At 42.4% G+C, this 20,046-nt stretch overlaps 1 protein-coding gene across 1 annotated transcript in view; it reads left to right on the top strand.

The window, feature by feature from the left end:
• adamts6 (ADAM metallopeptidase with thrombospondin type 1 motif, 6) overlaps positions 1-14,627 on the top strand; it is a 106,847-nt gene extending 92,220 nt beyond the window's left edge. The window contains exons 22-25 of the mRNA XM_049560051.1: positions 2,050-2,254; positions 2,692-2,868; positions 6,733-6,889; positions 10,379-14,627. Of these exons, the coding sequence (XP_049416008.1) occupies positions 2,050-2,254; positions 2,692-2,868; positions 6,733-6,889; positions 10,379-10,488 (649 nt within the window). The 3' untranslated portion in view covers positions 10,489-14,627. The remainder of the gene's footprint in view (positions 1-2,049; positions 2,255-2,691; positions 2,869-6,732; positions 6,890-10,378) is intronic.
• The last annotated feature ends 5,419 nt before the right edge of the window (positions 14,628-20,046 follow it).

Raw genomic sequence — 20,046 nt, 5'->3', positions numbered from 1 at the left:
TTTCACATCTGTATTCAGTGGACGCAGACTTGTGCTATCTCATTTATTTTGATTAGTGCTTGAAGGCTGTTGCAGTGCATGTGTGTGTGTATTGAGTTACAGTGCACACATGACATTTGTGTGTGTGTGTGTGTGTGTGTGTGTGTGTGTTAGGGAGGCAAACACCCCGTCTGCAGCCTCAGGACAGGCCGACCAAAGGAGCCCACGTAAACACGATTGTTTTAGAAATAGCCGGGGTTTTATGGGCCCGAGTAATGAAAGCTAACACAGATGTTTGAACACGTCGTTAATTCTGTATACATTCCTGCAGATGATGTAATATCTCACAGGCTGGATGTGTTTGGAGGGCTGTTGTCTCGGCAGTTTTATGATATTAATTCTGAAGTCTGTCGACAGAGAGCTGAAAAAGACTTAGTCTAATCTTCTGGAGGTGAAAAGCTCAGCGGCCCAGCACTGTGATTACCTGTCTGCCAGGTCATTAGAGTTTATCTGCATCGTTTAGGATTTAATGATTGTTGAAATAAAATGTTCAGATCAAGGCAGATTTTGTCCAGGTGTTGTCAATTTCAGATGTTAGTACAATACTTTGTTGAGCAGCACAGAGATGAGGTTGCTGTCACAGTGCACATAATTTCAGTGCTATTAAAGTTATAGCTTTAAATTATTGGAAACACAAATACTCTTTTCTTTCTCTCTGCGACTTAAATGTGAAGATCAATACCACATGTCTGTGCACTAAATACGGAGGTAGCTCTAGCTAGCTAGCTTAAGCCGCAACTTATTTGTTACATTACAATTTTTGAACAGATAAAACTAACGAGAAATAAGGTGTTAGCGAGGTTTACAGGTGTTGGTAGGTGAATTTTTTTATCGTAGTGAAAGCCATGCCAGCTGTTTCCCTCTGCTTCCAGTCACTATGCTAAGCTACTCAGCTCAACTCAACTTTATTTATGTCCCCAAGGGGCAATTGCGCAAAATTTAGCAAAAAACAAGCTAAGCTAAGCTAAGCTAACCTCATCCATGTAAAAGCGGTATTGATCTTTTCATCTAACTCTTGGCAAGAAAGTGAACGTGTATATTTGCCCAAGAGCTCAAATATTCCTTTTCAGGGACAATTTAATCTGCCAGGAAACCTCCAGAGCAAAAACTGAAATGATAAAGGTTTAAAAGATAGATTATAACATACTTTTTTCAGATTATATTGTACGTTGATGGCGCGTATTCCCAAACAAATTTGCAATTAATCAAATTACCAAAAAACAGTTTACACAAAGTGAACCTTTCCGGGCCCCTGAGGGTCTGTGGTCCTGAGTAGGGCCGGGTAGAGTTTCAGAATTTTCCATAATAGTGCCGACACAATACCCAAGTTGCTCTGGCTTTTGAGCGTGCCTGCCGTGCGTCTACATCGAAAACAATGGATTTGAGGGCACAAAAAATGACGCATGTGTAAGTTCTCATATGATAAATATTGTCTAAACTCAAGCAGCCGTACTAGGACTTTGCCCAAATAAATTAGTCTAAAATTATTATTATTAATTCATAATTTTTAATCAAATCAGGAACAAGATCCTTCATTTGATCAGACATTCAGTGGCAACTTTTGATACTTGACAGTTTTGGATACTCAGTGCAGTGGATGTATTATGGTTGGTTCTGCAAAGGGTTTGAGATTTGATGAGATTTCGATCCAAAATTGTTGGCTCAAACATGTCTGGCTGTACAAGTCTAATGAAGCTGCTAGATGGAGCATCCACTGTAGTGCTACAATTAAAAGAATCTGCAGCTTTTCCGCGAGTGGGTGTGGCTTCGGCACATTTTGTGGACATACCCCCAGCGACTCAGAGCAGAGAGTACTGCCCATTTTTCTTCATGATTTTGAAACGTAAATGTATGTACTTGGCGACTTTTTTAGTCATTCAAATTATGCTTGGTGCTATGGTGTGACAATGTCATTACACATATTTATTTTTGCAGTACACTGGTACACAAAGAGCCGGGCACACTGTTAGCTTTGGTTCTTGTAATTTAACTCATGTCTGTCTCTTCCAGGTGGTTTATTGGTGACTGGTCGGAGTGTGGGAAGACGTGTGATGGCGGGATGAGGACGAGGACCGTCCTGTGCATCAGGAAGATCGGCCCTGCTGAGGAGGAGACACTGGAGGACACCCACTGTCTGACTCACCGCCCAATCGAACGAGAGTCATGCAACAACCAGTCCTGCCCGCCAAAGTGGGTCACTCTGGATTGGTCAGAGGTAAGATGATTCTGAAACCAGTCTCGGAGCCCATTGGCTGTTGGTCTGATGACGACTAAGCCTCTGGAGCAACGGTCAAAATTTGGGGAGATTGTCTTCTGTGTGCTGGTCATTGCTTTCAGTCCCATGTGCAACTTGAGATGCAAACATTTCGGCAACAAATCTTTCAACTAGAGCCCAGTTTGGACCAAAGATTTGCGACAAGACAAAACCGTTTTAGAACTTTGCAGAGAAAAGTTGCAGCAATGTGAACTGGCCGATCTCAGCTCGACTCTTGGAGCCCTTTTGGAACCCTTATTTCTAAGAGTGTACTTGGACGACCAACAGAAATCAGAATGTCTCCTTGCAGATATCTGTTTGTAGAGAGTATTATGAAACTAACTGTGGCTCACTGTGGCGTTGAGATGTTCCTCTAACACCTTCTCCTCCCTCTTCAGTGCACTCCTAAATGTGGCCCCGGCTTCAAGCACCGCATCGCTTTGTGTAAGAGCAGCGACCTGACCAAGACCTTCCCGCCCGCCCACTGCCCGAGCCACAACAAACCTCCGGTCCGAATCCGCTGCAGCTTAGGACGCTGTCCTCCTCCTCGCTGGATCCCTGGTGAATGGGGACAGGTAGGACAGCACCTCCCTCACATCACTTTTTAAACATGACTTTAGAGAGCGTCCCAAACAGCAATACGCTGCTTAATCCTTTAAAAGGATAGCTTGGATGTTTAACAGACAAAAGATGCGCAGACAGATCCCATGTGTTGGTGAATGGTTAATATAATTTATACCTGGATGACACACTAAGCAGGCCTGTGACGCGTAGACCTTTGTGTTTGTGTGTGCGAGTCCAAGTGCTCCAGCAGGCCTGGAGTGTGTGTGTGATCAGTGGCAGTAACATCCTCCCGGCTGTTTGAAGTTTATCTCTGCCTCGGAGAGCAGGCCGCTCTATCACTTCCAGGAACACGGTTTAGAGGAGTAGCATTCTTGGGCTCACCCTGACATGACTTAGTACACTCAGCACAGCCGTTGAACACTTTACAACACAGCTGACTCATGTTGGTGAGGCGACGCCAGCAAAACGTGCGTCACAGAAAGTTGTGTGTACAAAAAAAGTATGGCTTGTTATTTTGTGGGATTTGTTAATAATTTAGTGTGAAAGTGGAATTTTTAAACAGTGCGCTCTGGTGTTTAGAAGACGGTCACTTGTGGAGGTGATGCCATGGTTTCTGTTGTTCGGGTCAGAGGTCAAAGGTCAAGAGTCAGGCGGTCCAGGTCACAGCTCTCCCTTTGCGTCTTATAACGGCCACATGTGCGTTCACAGACATCAGTAACACCTCTACAATTCGATCAGAGCCAATAACAGTCATAAACAAAGCAGCCGAACTGATAACCTCAGCAAGGTTAATACCTCGTGGAGCAACAGCTGGAGTCTGCTCTTACACAGCACTTTCTCATGCACTACACGTGTGTGTGTGTGTGTGTGTGTGTGTGTGTGTGTGTGTGTGTGTGTGTGTGTACAACCCTCCACCTCCTCCTCCTCCTCCTTTTTTTTTTTTTTTTTTTTTTTGTTGGCTGTAATTGCAAGTTTCGCCCTCGCTGCTCCGGTCCCTCGAAGCGTCAGAAAGGGGAGATTGTTGCCAGCTACCGAGCTCCTGGTCTCCCAAGGCCAAAAGGTCACCGGTTCAAATCCCACTTAAGTCGCACCATTGACGTACGCCATCTGTCATGGCCGGCAGCGAGTCCTAATAAAGACTCTCTAATTGGGAAGGGATGACATGCGGGCTCACTGATCTGAGGCAGCCAGAGCGGATCATTGAAGGTGACAGAAAGCCTGGTAGTTCTCTCATCAGCCGCGGGAGTGACGGCTGGGTTCATATCACACACTCGTGCACGGACACAGTGATGGCTGACAGGTGGGCCGCTCCCCAACGCTTCCAAAGTAATTACGAAGCTTCATTTGAGGCTCGTGTTTTGCCGAAGGCGTGTTGGCATCTAACGCAATTGTTTTTGTAGTCATTTTGTCTGTAAAGCAGTTTAATGGCCACCCATAGAATCAGTCTCACTTTTTATTACAACTGGCACATTTATAGGAGTCAGGTGCACAATTTGGGTTCAGTACAAGAACCTTTTTCATGTGTCAACAAATGTTCTCTCCGTTAGGTCTGTGGCCAACGCCAGACCATCCAATAGAGTCATTTTTCATTAAGTTTTGCTTCTTTTATTCCTCGAAAATGGAGCCAGTATGACATATGCTAAAGGAGGCGTCTTTTAGATTGCTTTTAATAAGACCCATTAACATTTATTTCTCCAATGTTTTGGAGATATCCTTGTAAATAAATCCTGAATAAGACTCTGCAGGACTGGAAAACAAAAAACATTTGGAAAAAAAATGGCAGCTGCTTATTAGAAATAATGTCTCAGGCCTGTGAAACAAACAAAATGAAACACTAAAGTTAATGTTGTCCTGTTTTCAATCCATTAATCCATCTACTCACCTTATTTTTATTTATTTATTTTTTTTAATGGATATTCTCATATTTTTTTACTTCTAGTGTTTTGGCTCTTTTTTTGTTTTTGCTTGTTTTTGTCTCTTTTCTGCAGCTCTGCTTGTCAGATTACTTTTCATTTTTCAAAAGAAAAGGTGAAGTTGGAAAAAGGTACATTTCAGTGTTCTGAAAACAATGGTTAAGTCAGTTTCTGAAGACTGACTGCTGATTTAGCCTCTTAGCAGCAGCTGTTGTCACACACAACTGATGGGACAATTAATTCAAGTACTTTTGCACCCGTCTGGGGCACTTTGCACCACAATTTGTACTCCATCTCCAAGTCATAACTCAGTCAAATCTGAGCCCAGAGACATAATTCACATATTTGTAGTTTGAGTGTGACATATACTTTCTGAAGATATCATAATCTCTGATTTTATTGTGAGTAAATGTTCATAAATCCGCTTAGAAGTCTTAGAAAAAAAGATGTTCCTGAAAACATCACGGCCCAGATTCTGTGTAGATTCACGACTAAATCTGTGCGTACACACAAAGGCAAAAATTTTAAATCTCAATCACTGTGGAGCTGGGCGCACTTGCACAGGCCTCTTTTCCACTCCTGCAGTTCGACATATGGGGTTAAATGTAGAAGCATCCTTAAACATCTGTTTGCATATCGGTAGTTGTGCCAGCTCTACCACTCATTAGACCGGCCGATGAGAAATAGGGGAAACAAGTTGCAAGATCACCGACTGTGTCACATCGGTGAGGTTCTCCAACAGTGCCAGTTCAGACAAGAAGTCATTACACATGACTGTGGTGATTACTATTACTTCACACGTTTCTGCAAACCATCATCAAGTTAATCTCTCAATCATCATTTTTATTAAACGTCAGAAGATGATCAATGATTCATTCACAGCGCTCATGTTGAAACTACAACAAACAAAAAAATTATGATTCTTCTTTCACTGACATTTTACAGAAAGAAATAACACATTTAGAGAAATTTGCAAATAACCTAAAAACAGTGTTAGACCCTGATCACGCAGGAAGCGTTTCAGCAGCTGGAGGCGGCTTTTTGTAATTTGTAATTGTTTTTAATGATTTAAGCTTTTTGCTCGCTGTTTTTGTGTTGCTACACGCCTCATGTTTCTGAGTATTCCATTGACAGATGTACCAAACAGCAGACGCAGTTAGAGACCAGCTGGTGAACATAGTGAAACACTTAACAGTGTAAGAGACAGATTTTTCCCTGAGGAGTTGGTGGAGACCAAAAACAGAGCTACAAGAAAGTGAATACTGGACTGACATTTATCAGGTGGACACAAACATAGACTCCTAATGAATCATCATGTTATTCTGTATCTGCTGGATTTGTTTGCTGTTTGCTAACAAGCTCAACATATTAAAGTGAGCGGTGATGATGTGTAAATTAAAAAGGTATTGCTGGTTTTGTCACACTCTGCCGGCACTTAACAGACGTGGCCTCACAATTTCATCTTCAAATGATTCCCCCTCGTCTCCTTCAGCCGTGCACGCTGTCCGCAGCTCTTAGTCTGAAAAGAATTAGAGTGGTATTCCTCAGGAGAAGCAAGAGGCGATTTTCAGTCTGTCTGTTTCTCCGTCTCGCCGTACAAATACACAAAAATGTGTTGTGTTTTTTTCGTGCTGAGAAAAACCTCGCGAGCAACAGTTGACCTGGTTACTCAGAGTCACTGACAGGCTGCCAGTAGAATCAGACAAAAGGGAAGGTGACTCTGTTTGCTCTCTGCCTGCGTGCCCCGATGATTGGCTGATTGGATCAAGTTGTGTAATGTGTGTGTGTGTTTGCAGGGATTACCCATAATGGCTGAGCGTGTGTCTGCAAGCATGAGAGAGGGAAGACTTAGAGCACGTAGGGTCACAGAGGAAAGATCGTCCTCATTTACCGTATTAAATATAGCTGACGTAACCTCTAAACTTTCTCCTGCAGAGACAATAAGTTTGTTTTCTGTTGCAGTGTTCGGCCCAGTGCGGCCTGGGCCAGCAGATGAGGACGGTGCAGTGTCTGTCGTACACCGGGCAGCCGTCTAACGAGTGCGCAGAGTCCCTCCGACCCACCACCATGCAGCAGTGTGAGAGCAAGTGCGACGCCACCCCCATCTCCAACGGCGACGGTAAGATGAGGAAACGTACCGCACACATCTGACTCTGCCATCACAGTTTAATAGCGCTGGCTCGACCGGTTGTCTCCCTGCAGCTTTTTTATCAGGAAAGAAAACGTGTCACCAGACAGGTTTCTATTTAAAACTGCAGCTCCTTCAAATGCAAAGGCAGATGTGAATACCTATTGTAGTGCACGTGCATTTCCTCACACAAAGCCTCAATTGAAAAGGTTATAAACTGTCTCTATCTTCATCTTCACTGTTCTACTATGACCTAAACACGCTTGGATGACACACTCCTCTACACTTTGCCAGCTACATTAATCTTTCCAGTGAGGTTGGCTCCTGGTCAAAGCGAAACAGCTCAGCCCTCCATATACACTTACACATGATGGATGGCTATTCAGATGCACAGAGAAGGGCCTTTCGATTAGCCTGAATGGAAAACGTGAGCAGCGTTTACAGGCTGGCTAATGGGATTAGCTGTAGGCTAATTGTTCCTTTACGGACAGCAGTGAGGCAACGTCTCGTTTCATTTGGCTCTGCGGAGGCAGGGGCCAAAGCCTAATAAGGGAAGACACTCTGATCGTGATAAGGCATTTAGAGCACTGCCTGTCCGGCATCCAGCAAGCAGTTTGTGTGTGAGTGTATGTGTGTGAGTGTGCATGGTAGGGATGGCAGGAAGCCCAGTTAGTGAACGAGGCCAGGATCTGTCTCAGCTTCGGCCTCGGCGTCCAAGTATAGCTGCAGAGTTTGACTCAGTTGAAGCCTGAGGGAGATGCAGCAGTCCTCATGTAGCAGGTTAGCCCCGGTTTGTGCCTCTCGTGTATCCTGTGAGTCACAGCGCCGAGCATCCGATTTTCTGAAAAATAAATACCCGGCGGTATTCGAAAAAGCCAGAAGGTTGTTTAAAAGCACTTAACCACTGTTTCTGAAGGTATTTCCAGAATCCTTAAAAGACTCCTCCGACCATCTGGATGAGAAAATATTCCATTTGTTGCACAACAGAAAAAAAAAGACTCCCAAGTTTCGACTGTATTTCCTAATCAAGGTCACAGAAATGACATGTGTTCCTGCACTTTTAATAAAACACAGGCAAAACATCAAGATCAGTATTTTCTATTAAAGATAAAACACTGAAAAAATCCTGCAGGTCTTGAAAATCATTCAGTTTTTTTTTGTTTGTTTTTTTAAAAAAAGACCTGAAGTTAGAGGGTATTGAAATAATCTTAGTATCACTTCACAAGTATTAAATATTTTCTCCTGCCTGTGGCAGCCAGTGATGTTAGTTATGGGATGTTTATGTAACTAATTGCAGGCAGTCAGGAGGTATTATATACATCCATAAACTAAAAGTAGGATTATTTGCACAGGAGGTTGTTTAATCCTTTTTTGTTCAGCACTGTCCTACCTGCAGCAAACACTGTCACTGCTGCAGCTACAGTAGACAAGTGTAGATTTGAGCTAAAACTTGCATTATTTCCCTTTCACTTTCATACTTAAGCTGTTATAGTATTAAACAGATATTAAATTGCGTTCTATGTGGTATTAAAAAGGTTTTTATACGTTTTAAATCTAACAGAAACCCTGTACTAATATTACTGATAATAAAGTTGGACATCTTTGTTCACGTTGTACAAATTGAGCGCAGACATTCCCAGCTACCATCTTTGTTCAAATTAGAAAAGGGTCTTGGGCCTTATGCTGTTGGGCTGTCTGTTCATTCTTTCATCCCATTCTTGTGAACACGATGTCATGGGAATGCCAGCTTTTTCAAATTTGGCACAAACGTCCACTTGGACTCAACAATGAACTGATTAGATTTTGGGGTAACACTTTACTTGAAGGTATCTACAAAAGGGTGACACTGACCTTGATCTTCGACCACCAAATTCCAACCAGTTTATTCTTCAGTCAAAGTGGACGTTTGTGCCAAAATTGAAGAAGTTACCTCAAGGTGTTTTTGAGATCTCATGTTCACAAGAATGAGACAGATAAAGTCACAGTGACCTTGACCTTTCACCTATGACCACCAAAATCAGTAACACCTTACTTTAAGGTATCTACATAAGGGTGACATAACACTCTCATAACTATGACATGACACATGACACTGACATTATGTACATGTCTTAAACGTTTATGACTGCTGTCATTAAGTGTCATTCAGTTTTTGTAATGACATTGTTTGGGTTGTCTTGATTATGACAATTTGACATTAGTCAAAGTGACATTACCAGAAGATGTCTTTGTCATGATAAGTTGACATTAAATTTGTTTGGGATGTCCTTATAATGACAACTTGACATTAACCAGGATGACATTACCAGAAGTTGTCTTTGTCATAACAACTTGACATTAACAAGAAATGCACCTCTTTTTGTGTTTATGACAAGTTGACATAATGATTGATACAAAGACATCTTCTGGTAATGTCAGCCTGGTTAATGTCAACTTGTCATAATAAGGACATCCCAAACAAATTTAATGTCAACTTGTCATATGACAAAGACAACTTCTGGTAATGTCACTTGTAATGGTAATGTCAAGTTGTCATAATCAAGACAACCCAAACAATGTTGTTACAAAAACCGAATGACACTTAATGACAGCAGTCATAAATGTTTATGACATGTACATAATGTTTATGACAAGTTCATGACAGTGTCATGTCACAGTTATGACAGTGTTATGTCACCCTCATGTAGATACCTTCAAGTAAAATGTTACCAATTTTGGTGGTCATAGGTGAAAGGTCAAGGTCACTGTGACTTTGTCTGTCTCATTCTTGTGAGCATGATTTCTCTCTCTTGAGGGAATTTCTTAAAATGTGGCACAAACGTCCACTTTGACTGAAAAAATAAACTGATTAGAATTTGGTGGTCAAAGGTCAAGGTCAGTGTGACCTTAAAAAACATGTTTTTGTCCATAACTCAAGGATTCATATGCTAATTATGACAAAACTTCACACAAATGTCTAACGGGATAAAATAATGAAGTGATGACATTTTATATCCAAAAGGTCAAAGGTCAACTGCACTGTGACATCATAATGTTATGCATGAAACACTTTTCTGGCCAGACTATCACAGGGCTTTCACATAGAGACAGATAACCATTCACACTCACGGAAAATTGAGAGTCACCAGTTACCCAGGGTTCGAACCAGGAACCTTCTTGCTGTGAGGCGAGAATGCTAACCACTGCACCACCGAGCCGACTCTACAAAAAACTGACAACTTTTAAAACCGTGTAGTGTGGACTTAGTTTAAAGTGTTCTTAAAGGATCTTCTTCACATATTGCCAAAAGATCAGAAGCGTAGCATTGTAGCTCGAATGTAATGATGATACATGAGAGGCACAAACTGGGGCTGGAAGCAGGTCACCTCTTAAAAAAGAGTCTTGGTCATGAGAAGACATGTAAAAGTTACTCTGTAAGTTAATTTAAAATGTATTAAATGTCTTCACCCTGTGACCCAGCTCTCTTCTTTCTCTCTCCAGAGTGCAAAGACGTAAACAAAGTGGCCTACTGCCCGCTGGTACTCAAGTTCAAGTTCTGCAGCCGTGCGTACTTCAGACAAATGTGCTGCAAGACCTGCCAGGGGCACTGACCCTGATGAGACGCAGCGAGTGAGAGACAGAACGGCAAGAAAGATGGAGGGAGGCTGACACGGCACTGAAAGGGAGAAAAGAAGAAAACAGGGCGGACTGAAAAAACCCTCTGGACCAGTGGAAGACAGAAGAGGAGAGATCGGCGCTGGTGAAAGAGGAGGAGAGAAGTAAGGATTTCCCTGTTTATCACACCTGATCCTCCGGCCCTCCAAACCACTGCTCAGCCCGCAATGCTGACACAAACTGTTTTTAAAATTTCACTTCTGTGAAGTGGAACTTGGAAGATTGTTCGTTGGTGATGTTATTTTTATTATAATAATAATTATTGATATCATTGTTAGTCTTCCTTTGTTGTTTAATGAATCCAAAGTGCTGGACACATCGCTGGCAGAGGATGTTACCCCCGGAGACGGACAGACAGACAGACGGAGGGGGAGGACTCCTCACTAGAAGCAGAGGGGGATGGGAGCTGAAAGTGTCGGACTCCTGTCTTTGGGACGACTGTGATGGTGCTATTGGCAGGCAGACTTTCGGCTTCGGTGCACTTTTTCGTGTAAATACTTTTTGCCAATTTACCGCTCAGACACAACAGAGAAACCCCATCAGTGTACTGTATATTTATTGTACAATTCCAAACAGAGCCGAGATATTGTCCTCTGATCATGTTTGTGTCAGATAGTAGCCTACTGTCATGGAAGGGAATGTAATGTGATTGAATTCATGTTTAACGTCTCTGTGCTGGAATGAAAATATTACATACTGTAACATAACCCTTATATACTGTAAGGATTTGTATATTATATATGATGTTAATCCAGGACCAGAAAATACCACGTGGTTATAGGAGGATTATTTTTAAATCACTTTTTCTTTTCCCACACGGGTGCCTTAGTTCCTAACACTTAAAGAAAAGCTCACCCAGTGTCAGACATTAGTCCAGAGGAGTACGACAATATTATGAGACGGTGCCTGGGCCACATGAAACACTAATTACCAAACTGGCCTTTACTAAACATCCCATGAGGAGCTCTCAGTTAGTTCACTATTGAAGGATTCATGTTGAAGGAGCATATTCTATGAAGCAGTTTGTTCACTGGCATCACAGTGCGGTCACTAGTTCTTAGTCCTAAAGACAGAGTAATCAAAAGTTATCATTTGGGTTTCAGCACTGATTAGAGTGAAAGGAATAGTTCGACATTTGCCTTCTTGCCAAGAGTTAGACGAGAAGATCGATACCAGTCACTCTCACATCTGTACTGTGCGATGAAGCTTTAGCCAAGAGACATTTAGCTTAGTTAGCATAGTGACAGAAAACAAGGGGAAACAGCTAGCCTGGCTCTGCTCAAATGTATTTTGACTGAGTGGTTATAGTTTTACGGAGGGTTATATGCTGGACTGTTTCTTTACTTGGAGTCTCCAATGGTTGCCTGGCAGCTTCATGGTGAAGTGCTTGACCCATCGATGTCGTCAGGAGAACTGGATACTGTGTTCAAAGCTGGTGTCCCATTCATTCCTATGAAAGCTGCTCACAGGGCGTATGAGCCTCAAAAAAGCCATCATGTCTTCCTCTTCCACAGAGCATGCTCAGTAGAGTCCTTCTCCAGCCGAGCCAGTTGCCACATTTGCCTTCAATGAGATAGCAAAAGGCTCGATCCACCCTCTCTGCTGTACTCTGCCTCTGATTGGCTCACCGTCACATTCTTAACCTAACACTAACCAATCTTACTGCTCTTGCCTAAACCTAACCAAAGAAGGCAACGAGTACTAGCCAATCAGAAGGAGAGTGGGGTGGGTCATGCTTTTGCCATCCTAGAAAATACAAATTCGGGCCAGTTGAGAGCATGTTCGGGACTTCTGACAGTGCATGTCGGCTATACGTGACCAATTTGCGTCAACTCGTGTCCGCCCTGCCTCACTGGTTGCTTGTGACTGCAGCTTGATCAGCTGTCTTGATGTGAGCACTGTTTAAATTTTTAAAGTTGTCACACCCTCTCGTTGCGCTGCCAGCTTGGTCTGCGTCCCAGGTATCCCAGCATGCGTTCTGCAGTGAATAAGCCTGGCAGTGAATTTCTGGTTGCATACAGTAGTGTATAGTGGGCATGCATCGTGGAGCAGCTGACTTCCTGTTGACTTCCCACTACACCTGAATTGGATAAAATGATTTAATCGTACGGTTCTTCAAGACCAAATGTTTTTGGCCCAAGAAGATAAGATTCTGTTGATAATATGAAGTCACATCGTGGGGGTTTGTGGTGCCTTTAAATATATATTCACTGTCTTACAGACATTTCCAGTGATTGTGTGTGAGGAAAATGCGTCTTGGGCCTTTACACAATGCGTGGAATGCGTAAGCTGCCAAAATTGCTTTACAACTACGTTCCTGGAGGCTTTGTCCAGCCAAGAAATAATCCAGCAAATAACCTGACCCTCGAAATGTTTTACACCTTTGTACAGATTAAACTAACAAGATAAAACAAGTTACTTAGTGAGTTCAGGCTCGGAGGGAGCTCGGAGTAGAGCCGCTGCTCCTTCATATCGAAAGTGGCCAGGTGAGGTGGTTCAACATCTGATCAGGATCCTCCTGGGTGCCTCCTGTTAGAGGTGTTTCAGGCACGTCCCACTGGTAGGAGGCTCCGGGGCAGACCCAGAACAATCTGGAGGGATTACATATCTCATCTGGCCTGGGAACGTTTGGGGTCCCCCAGGAGGAGCTGGAAAGCGTCTCTAGGGAAAGGGACGTCTGGAATGCTTTGCTCGGTCTGCTGCCCCTGTGACCTGGTTTCAGATAAGCAGTTGAAAGTGGATGGAGCGCTGCCAGGCTAGCTGTTTCCTCATGTTTCCAGTCTTTATGCTAAACTAAGCTAACTGTCTCCTGACTAGTTTCTTATTAAGTGTACAAACATTAAAATGGTATCAATATCCTTGTCTAACTTTCTGCAGGAAAATGAAAAAGTGTGTTTCCCAAAATGTCCAGCTATTCCTCCAAGGGGCCGGTGCTAAATATACACACACATCGCATTCATTACAGACTTGTTGCCAGACCACGTATTTGGGCTTCAGACACCCCCTCCAGATAAAATTACCCCCTCGTCCTCTTTCCTCTCATCATCTTTGTCCCTCAGCGAAAAGACAAACTCAGCCAACTCAATGGTGCTTTTCCCTTCTTTTATTTTTTTTATTTTTTTTATTTTCCATGGAGTACTGTGTTTACCTCTTCTTTTCCTCCCGCTCTGCTCCGAGGGTTACGGCCTTCCCAGGCTTCTGGTGCTATCAAGTGGGTGCTTCCATTCAACCCTCCAGTGTGCTTAAACGTGAGGCTGGATCCAAACAAATATGAAATAATATCCTTGTCAATATCTCTGTTGGTAAATGCTGGTCATGTTATTGTTTTTGTTTGTATCTGTTTATACCTCACACTGGGAATTTTCATTGTTAACCGTGTATTGTTGTTTGTGCTACCAACAAAAAAAATGGATCACTCACCCGGTTGTAACTGACTTACCCAGGTGACATTCCTGCTGGTGTAAGGGTTGTGAAAGGGAACGTCTCCGTCACACGCTTGTTATGGAGGTACAGTGGGAGTCTGAGAAATCCGAGAGACAATTATGGAGTGTGCAAGAATCTCATCGAAGCTGTTAACAACTAATTTCTAATTTTGCTGCTGCTACTTTTTTGTAGCCACCTTCAGTATGACAATGTCGAGCAGATTTTAGCGGTTACCAAACCTTGAATGAGGCCGTGGGGAAAGGACAGCCAGTGGACGCTGAGAGGCATTTGAAATTCAAACTGCTTGGACTAACTCGTCTGCTGGCTGCGGGATTACGGAGCCTCCAGAAAAAAGAGAAGTGAAATCACTCAAACTGGTACTCATTGCTGTGAACTTGGATGTTTGAATGTCACATTGCTTACCTAAAAGTGCAAGAGAAATGAAAAGCATCATGTGATTAGTTGCGTATATTTTATATTCAGTATTAATGTTGGTACACTGTTACTAATTTTTTTTTCAAATGTAAATTATATGCTAATTTATTGCGTTGTCTCACTTGTACATTTATTTCACTGCATGCAAACTGAACATTAGCATAGTGAAAAAAATGCAGTGATGCAGCCCTTCACCAGCCCCCCCTTTTTTTTAAAAAGTAGATACAATAAAAAGAGCAGCTTTTAAAGAGACTCTGTGTTCATGGATTCATTTTTTCACCCCCAGCTTGTCAAAACACATCAAAACATGTCTGCGCAACATTTCTAGTGGTGCACACAGTGATCCCTGTGAGAGGCAAAGTGCTGGTGCCAGGGTGGATGCTCCATTCTCACAGTTCTTTAAGAGATATATACTCTTGTCCTTTCTCTCAACTTTTGGAAAGCACCCACAGCATGAGAGCAGCTAATGGCATCACACCAGGATACCCGTTACCACCGCTGAACACATCCATTCATTCGCTGCCTCAGTTTAGGGTGACCGAATCGGAGAAGGAGGGCAGCGTTTGTAAAAAGCTTTTGTCCTTATCTACCTAACTCTGACACACCGGCTGCATCATCATCTGAGCTTCAAACATAATAAACGTCAGCTATTCTGAGAGAGCGCCGCTCTGAACTGTCCCAGCTCTGTTGCCATAGCTCTGGTATGGCACTCTCCTTCCTCTCATCCTGGCCTCAAGTGTCTGGATTCACTCTTTGGGAACTGCGAGGTTTCCACTCTCCTTGGTAATTAATTCCAAATAAACAGTAACTAGCCCACTTGGCTGGGAAAACGCCGCCGTCTCCTTCTAATCCACAGTGTCCAATTACAGTGGGAGACAGATGGCCTGTTTGGTCTAATGTAACCAGTTTAGAATACCTGTATGTCTGGCCCGGCTTCTGTCTCCCGCGCTGGCCTCGTCTGCAGGGGTCTGTGATTACATTAGTCCTAACCTGCAGAGCTGAGGGCGACGTGGAGAGAAAAAAAGGGAAAGTGATGGAGTTAAGCGGCGGATGACCCAACAGCCCTGAGGTGCACATGAAACATTTGCATGTGCACACATACTGTACGTCAGTGATAAGTTACTGCGGGTTGAACTTACAGAAGGTTTTTCTGTTTAAATGTAAGCCATTCACTGGACACTGAGCATGAACACGCGGCCAAGGGGCCTCCAGATGATGAGGAGATGAAAGTAAAATGGAGTTCAAGACAGCAAGTTGTATCGGTATTTATCTTAAAGTACATCTCACTGTATACTGTTGTAGCCAGCTGGTGCGTTCCAATCAGAGAAATGAACTCCTGACTGCAAATATTCTGCATGAATGCCCCCTTAACTCGGAAAGTCGGTGAAAATTTTGGTGCACGACTTGCCGAGTTGATATCATATACGCAGAAATATGGCGTACAACAGAAAATGTTCAGTTGAAGGTAATGAACTTTTTCTTAATACATATTCCATGTCAATTTTTTTGCTTACATCGTTTACAGGCTAATACTGTATTAGGTTGTAACCATGGGTTGCTGCCCATATAGAGTGACTCGAATTAGTTAGAATAGTTGAAAGCAATATTTCTTGGTAGTTTTAGGTGATGTAGGCTACTGATGCAGAAACAAGTCTGCGACAAAAATCAATCTGTAATATAAGCTTACATGATATATTTTCATAGTATAAAGCTTCAAACTGTAATCAACGTGTTCTTTGAGCGCTCTAAGCAATAAAATACAACCTGTCTTCTCTGTAGCATCCATGTTGTTTCCACATTATGACTTAAAGCTTATGACCACACACCAAAGTCGGAAGAACAACTTCCCAATGTGGAAAATTGGACCATCTGAGGAGCAACTGAATGCATGACCATTTGGACCGAAAAGTCTGAGTTTCTAAGTTCCCAGTGAGAAATTTCAACTGGAACGCCCCTGTGGTAAGTCGGAGGAACCTCTCCAACCCCGACCACAAAATCTAAGATGGCTGCCCTGAGGATCATCAGTAGTCAAAGCTGAAGTAAAAAACTGTTTATTATTTGTGTCTCATTAAACAGTTGTACACAAATTACTGCCCAACTTCTATCAATGGAGACGTAGTCATCAACATAATATTGATAACAATGGCTGACCGGGTTAGAACTGGTTTGGCCAACAGTACCTTGGTTTTCTGACTTGTTGCACTTTTTGTTTTTAATTGATAAAATGAACAAGTAACAGCCTATCATCTCACTGCTCCTCATTTTAAACATGGTTCTTTCTCTGCTGTAGTTCTTTCTTGCTGCAGTCATGCGCATCCTCCACATCCCTATCACTACCTAGTCGTTACAGATTCATCAGCCTCATAGGCCTCAGCAGCCTCAGAGTCATCAGCCACCACCACCACCTCCAGTGTCTGGACTCCATGCTTGGGATTTATCCTGCTGCTGCTCAGATGTCCCTCGATCACAATATATCTCCCTCTGATATCCAAACACCAAAGACTTCTGCTTAGTCTTAATCAGCATAAAAAATCTCTTCATCTGTTCACTCATATTCCGTATTAAATATGATCTTTACTTCGTTCTTCTCTGTCTCTTGATTATAATAACATGAAGAGTGTAAAATGACAGTGGCTATTTGAAGATGATTTTCCTATTTGTGTCATTTTTTAAAAAAAAAAATTGTATTATGTAAAACCCATACCAAGTAAGTCCTTACTTTTCCTGTCATCGCACTACTAATTTGAAATCCAACAATTAATCACATCCCTGAATTCACTGTAATAGTCTGCAAACACGTCAAGAATTAGCAAGATAACTTTAAATATGGAAATGCTGTCTGTCAGCAGATAGACTCTTTAGATTGCAATTAACACGTCCTCACACCTGCGGTCAGCAGACATCGTGTAGCTCCAGGAAATACACGCCACCACAGGTGAGTGAAGTCTGAATTTTGGGGAGAAAACAGTGATGACAAGTGATGAATTGCTGTTGGCGGGGAATAATAAGTAAAGCAATAACACACTGGAACATAGTAATGACGAATAAATTATTATTATTATTATTATTATTATTTATTTATTTATTTATTTATTTATTTTTTTTAAAAAACGAGCTTAACATGGGTTGTAGCTAACGAGCTAACCGCTAACTGGCTAGCCGGCCGGGCTAGCGTTAGCCCTTGCATGAATTTCTCTATTTCCTCTCTATGGGTCTGTTCACTTCCAATTGGCATTTTATTTACCATTAGACACTGTTTGGTTTAAAATAAAAGTTACTGGATAGTGAAAATAAAGATCTCCAAGCTAACAACCATGCTAACGGTCAGCTAGCAAACTCTTTAGCTTGTTGCTAACAATACAAGAAGTTAACAGTTTCCAGAATTCAGAAGACGTATTTGTGACACTGACTCCTCTTTTACAACTTAGCAACATCGGAAAAAAATAATCTGCATGTAATGTTATTTCCATAATATTTGGCTGTAGAAGCTTGGTGACATTGTGACTAACGGCTGTAGCTGACGAGCTAAATGCTAACTTGTTAGCCGGCTGAGCTAGTCAGTGTTAATCAATGGCACCTGTAGATTCTCTGTTTTGTCTCTATGGTCCTGTTTACGTCCCTCTGGCATTTTGTTCACCATTGCACACTATTTAAAAAATAGTTATACCTCAGTTATTGAAGAGGAAATAAACTTAACAACTGTGGTAATGGTCAGTTAGTATCTAAACTTGTTAGTTCATGAATTTAGCTAAGCTTACATAGTGTATTCAAAAGATGGCCTCTGTCATAACTGTCTGCGAGTCATTCCTTTTTTGAGGGCCATTTTTACTCTGATACAGGAGGGTTAATTGAAGAGAATGTTGCCACACAGCTAGTAAGTTACAAAAGCTTCCTCCATTTTTGATTCTCAAATTGGAGGCCTAAGCGCTTTACAATTTTTGTTCCTCAGTCACTCGTTCACACCAGATACTGACGAACCATTTAGGGTGTAGCGTCTTGCCCAAGGACACTTCCATGCTGCATTGGACAAAGTACACAACTCTATTACTTGAGTCCAGGTATAAAGACTCATGGTCAAATATTACTCCAGTACAAGTGATGGCGAATTCTTGAGGGCCATGATGAAGTTTGTGCGCTGTAAACAGAGCTAACATTTAAAACAATACGAATCATTCTCTTCTCTTCATCTCAAAAATGGACCTGAGATAATGTTACAGCCGTGGGGGATCTGGTGGGGAATCTTCATCTCTATCTGCTGCCATCGCCATAGCAACACCACACAACCAAATACAATGCCTGCTGATGACCTCTCTACCTGTCCCTACCGATGAGCTGCCCAATCTGAGTAGCGTATGTACGATGTAGAGGTACGGGAACTTTACTTTGACAAACAAACCACACGCTGAACTACGTGATAGGCCTAACAGTTAATGGACTTTTGCATTTTAGAGTAAAAAAAAAAATCATCTGCTGACTTCAAAGCAAATGCAGTGAGCCTTCATAGAAATGTAGTGGAGTCAAAGTTTCTGGAAAAAAAAAAACATTCAAGTAAAGTACAGATACTCAAAAACTGTACAATACTGATGCAAGTGTACTTCGTTACTGTCCACATGTAGAAAGAAGGAGCCAGGCGCCAACCCTGCGATCAGTGGACATCCTGCTCTACCTCCTGGACCACGGCCACCTGCTTCAGCTCTCAGTCCACTCAAAGGTAAGCACTGTCGAGACTTGATATTGGTCAGTGGTGCAAATTTAGAGTTTTCCAAAGTTGACCTTGATGCAAAAAAAATTGCAAGTATTCAAATCACCTTTACAAGCAAATCCACTAATAGTGCAATTTAAATTCATTGTAAATGTCACAGTTTTAAATGGTGGTGTTAATGGGGCCTTCAGACTTCCCTGCACAGTCAGGCACTCTCAGCAAGAAAATGAAGACCACAGAAAGGTACTGTTTGACTCTCTTATTCCAGTATGTTGACTTTATTAGTGGAGGGGATAATATTAGTCTCCCTGACACGTACCATGTGTATTTGACTGAATAAGTGACAAGGTGATTTCCCAGTACATGGAGCTCACGGGCTGCTTATGATAAGAGGTGTGGAGAGGATGGGGAACAGATTTCTCCTCCTCTCTGAGATTCTGCACTTCAAATGCAAACTACTTACAGTGAGAAAAGCCATTGCTGTGGCTTATCAGGCATTAAATATTCCTAGAAAGCTGCATGATAAAATATAGGTGTGCAAATTGTGCCAAAGATACAGTACTGATAAAAAGCAATCACGCTCGTGTACGTGTAAAAATTCTTCAGTGTCCTACAATCTGTCAAACTTTGAACTGAAGTTTGAGTCTCTCAGGTGGTCTTCATCGGCCTCGCCTTGGAAGTTGAAACCCTAAAGACCTGTACCATTACTCTTGGCGTGGAGCCTGAGGACATACAGCTCTGAACGTAAAGACAGTGGCTGTTCAGCTGAGAGGTGTGAGGATTAGTATAGCGGCGAACAACATAGTTCCCTAAGCGTTTATCATTCTTAATCAAAGTTGCTGTGGTACCGCGGTGTCGTCGATGAGTGCCTGAAGCGTTTCGGACACTCTTCCATTTGAACACAGCGCAGCAGGACAAACAGCTCCAGATGGTG

This window comes from Epinephelus fuscoguttatus, linkage group LG18 (assembly GCF_011397635.1).
Source record: "Epinephelus fuscoguttatus linkage group LG18, E.fuscoguttatus.final_Chr_v1".
Lineage (NCBI taxonomy): Eukaryota > Metazoa > Chordata > Actinopteri > Perciformes > Serranidae > Epinephelus > Epinephelus fuscoguttatus.
Note: the sequence above shows the minus strand (reverse complement) of the source record. Positions and strands in the feature narration are given on the sequence as shown.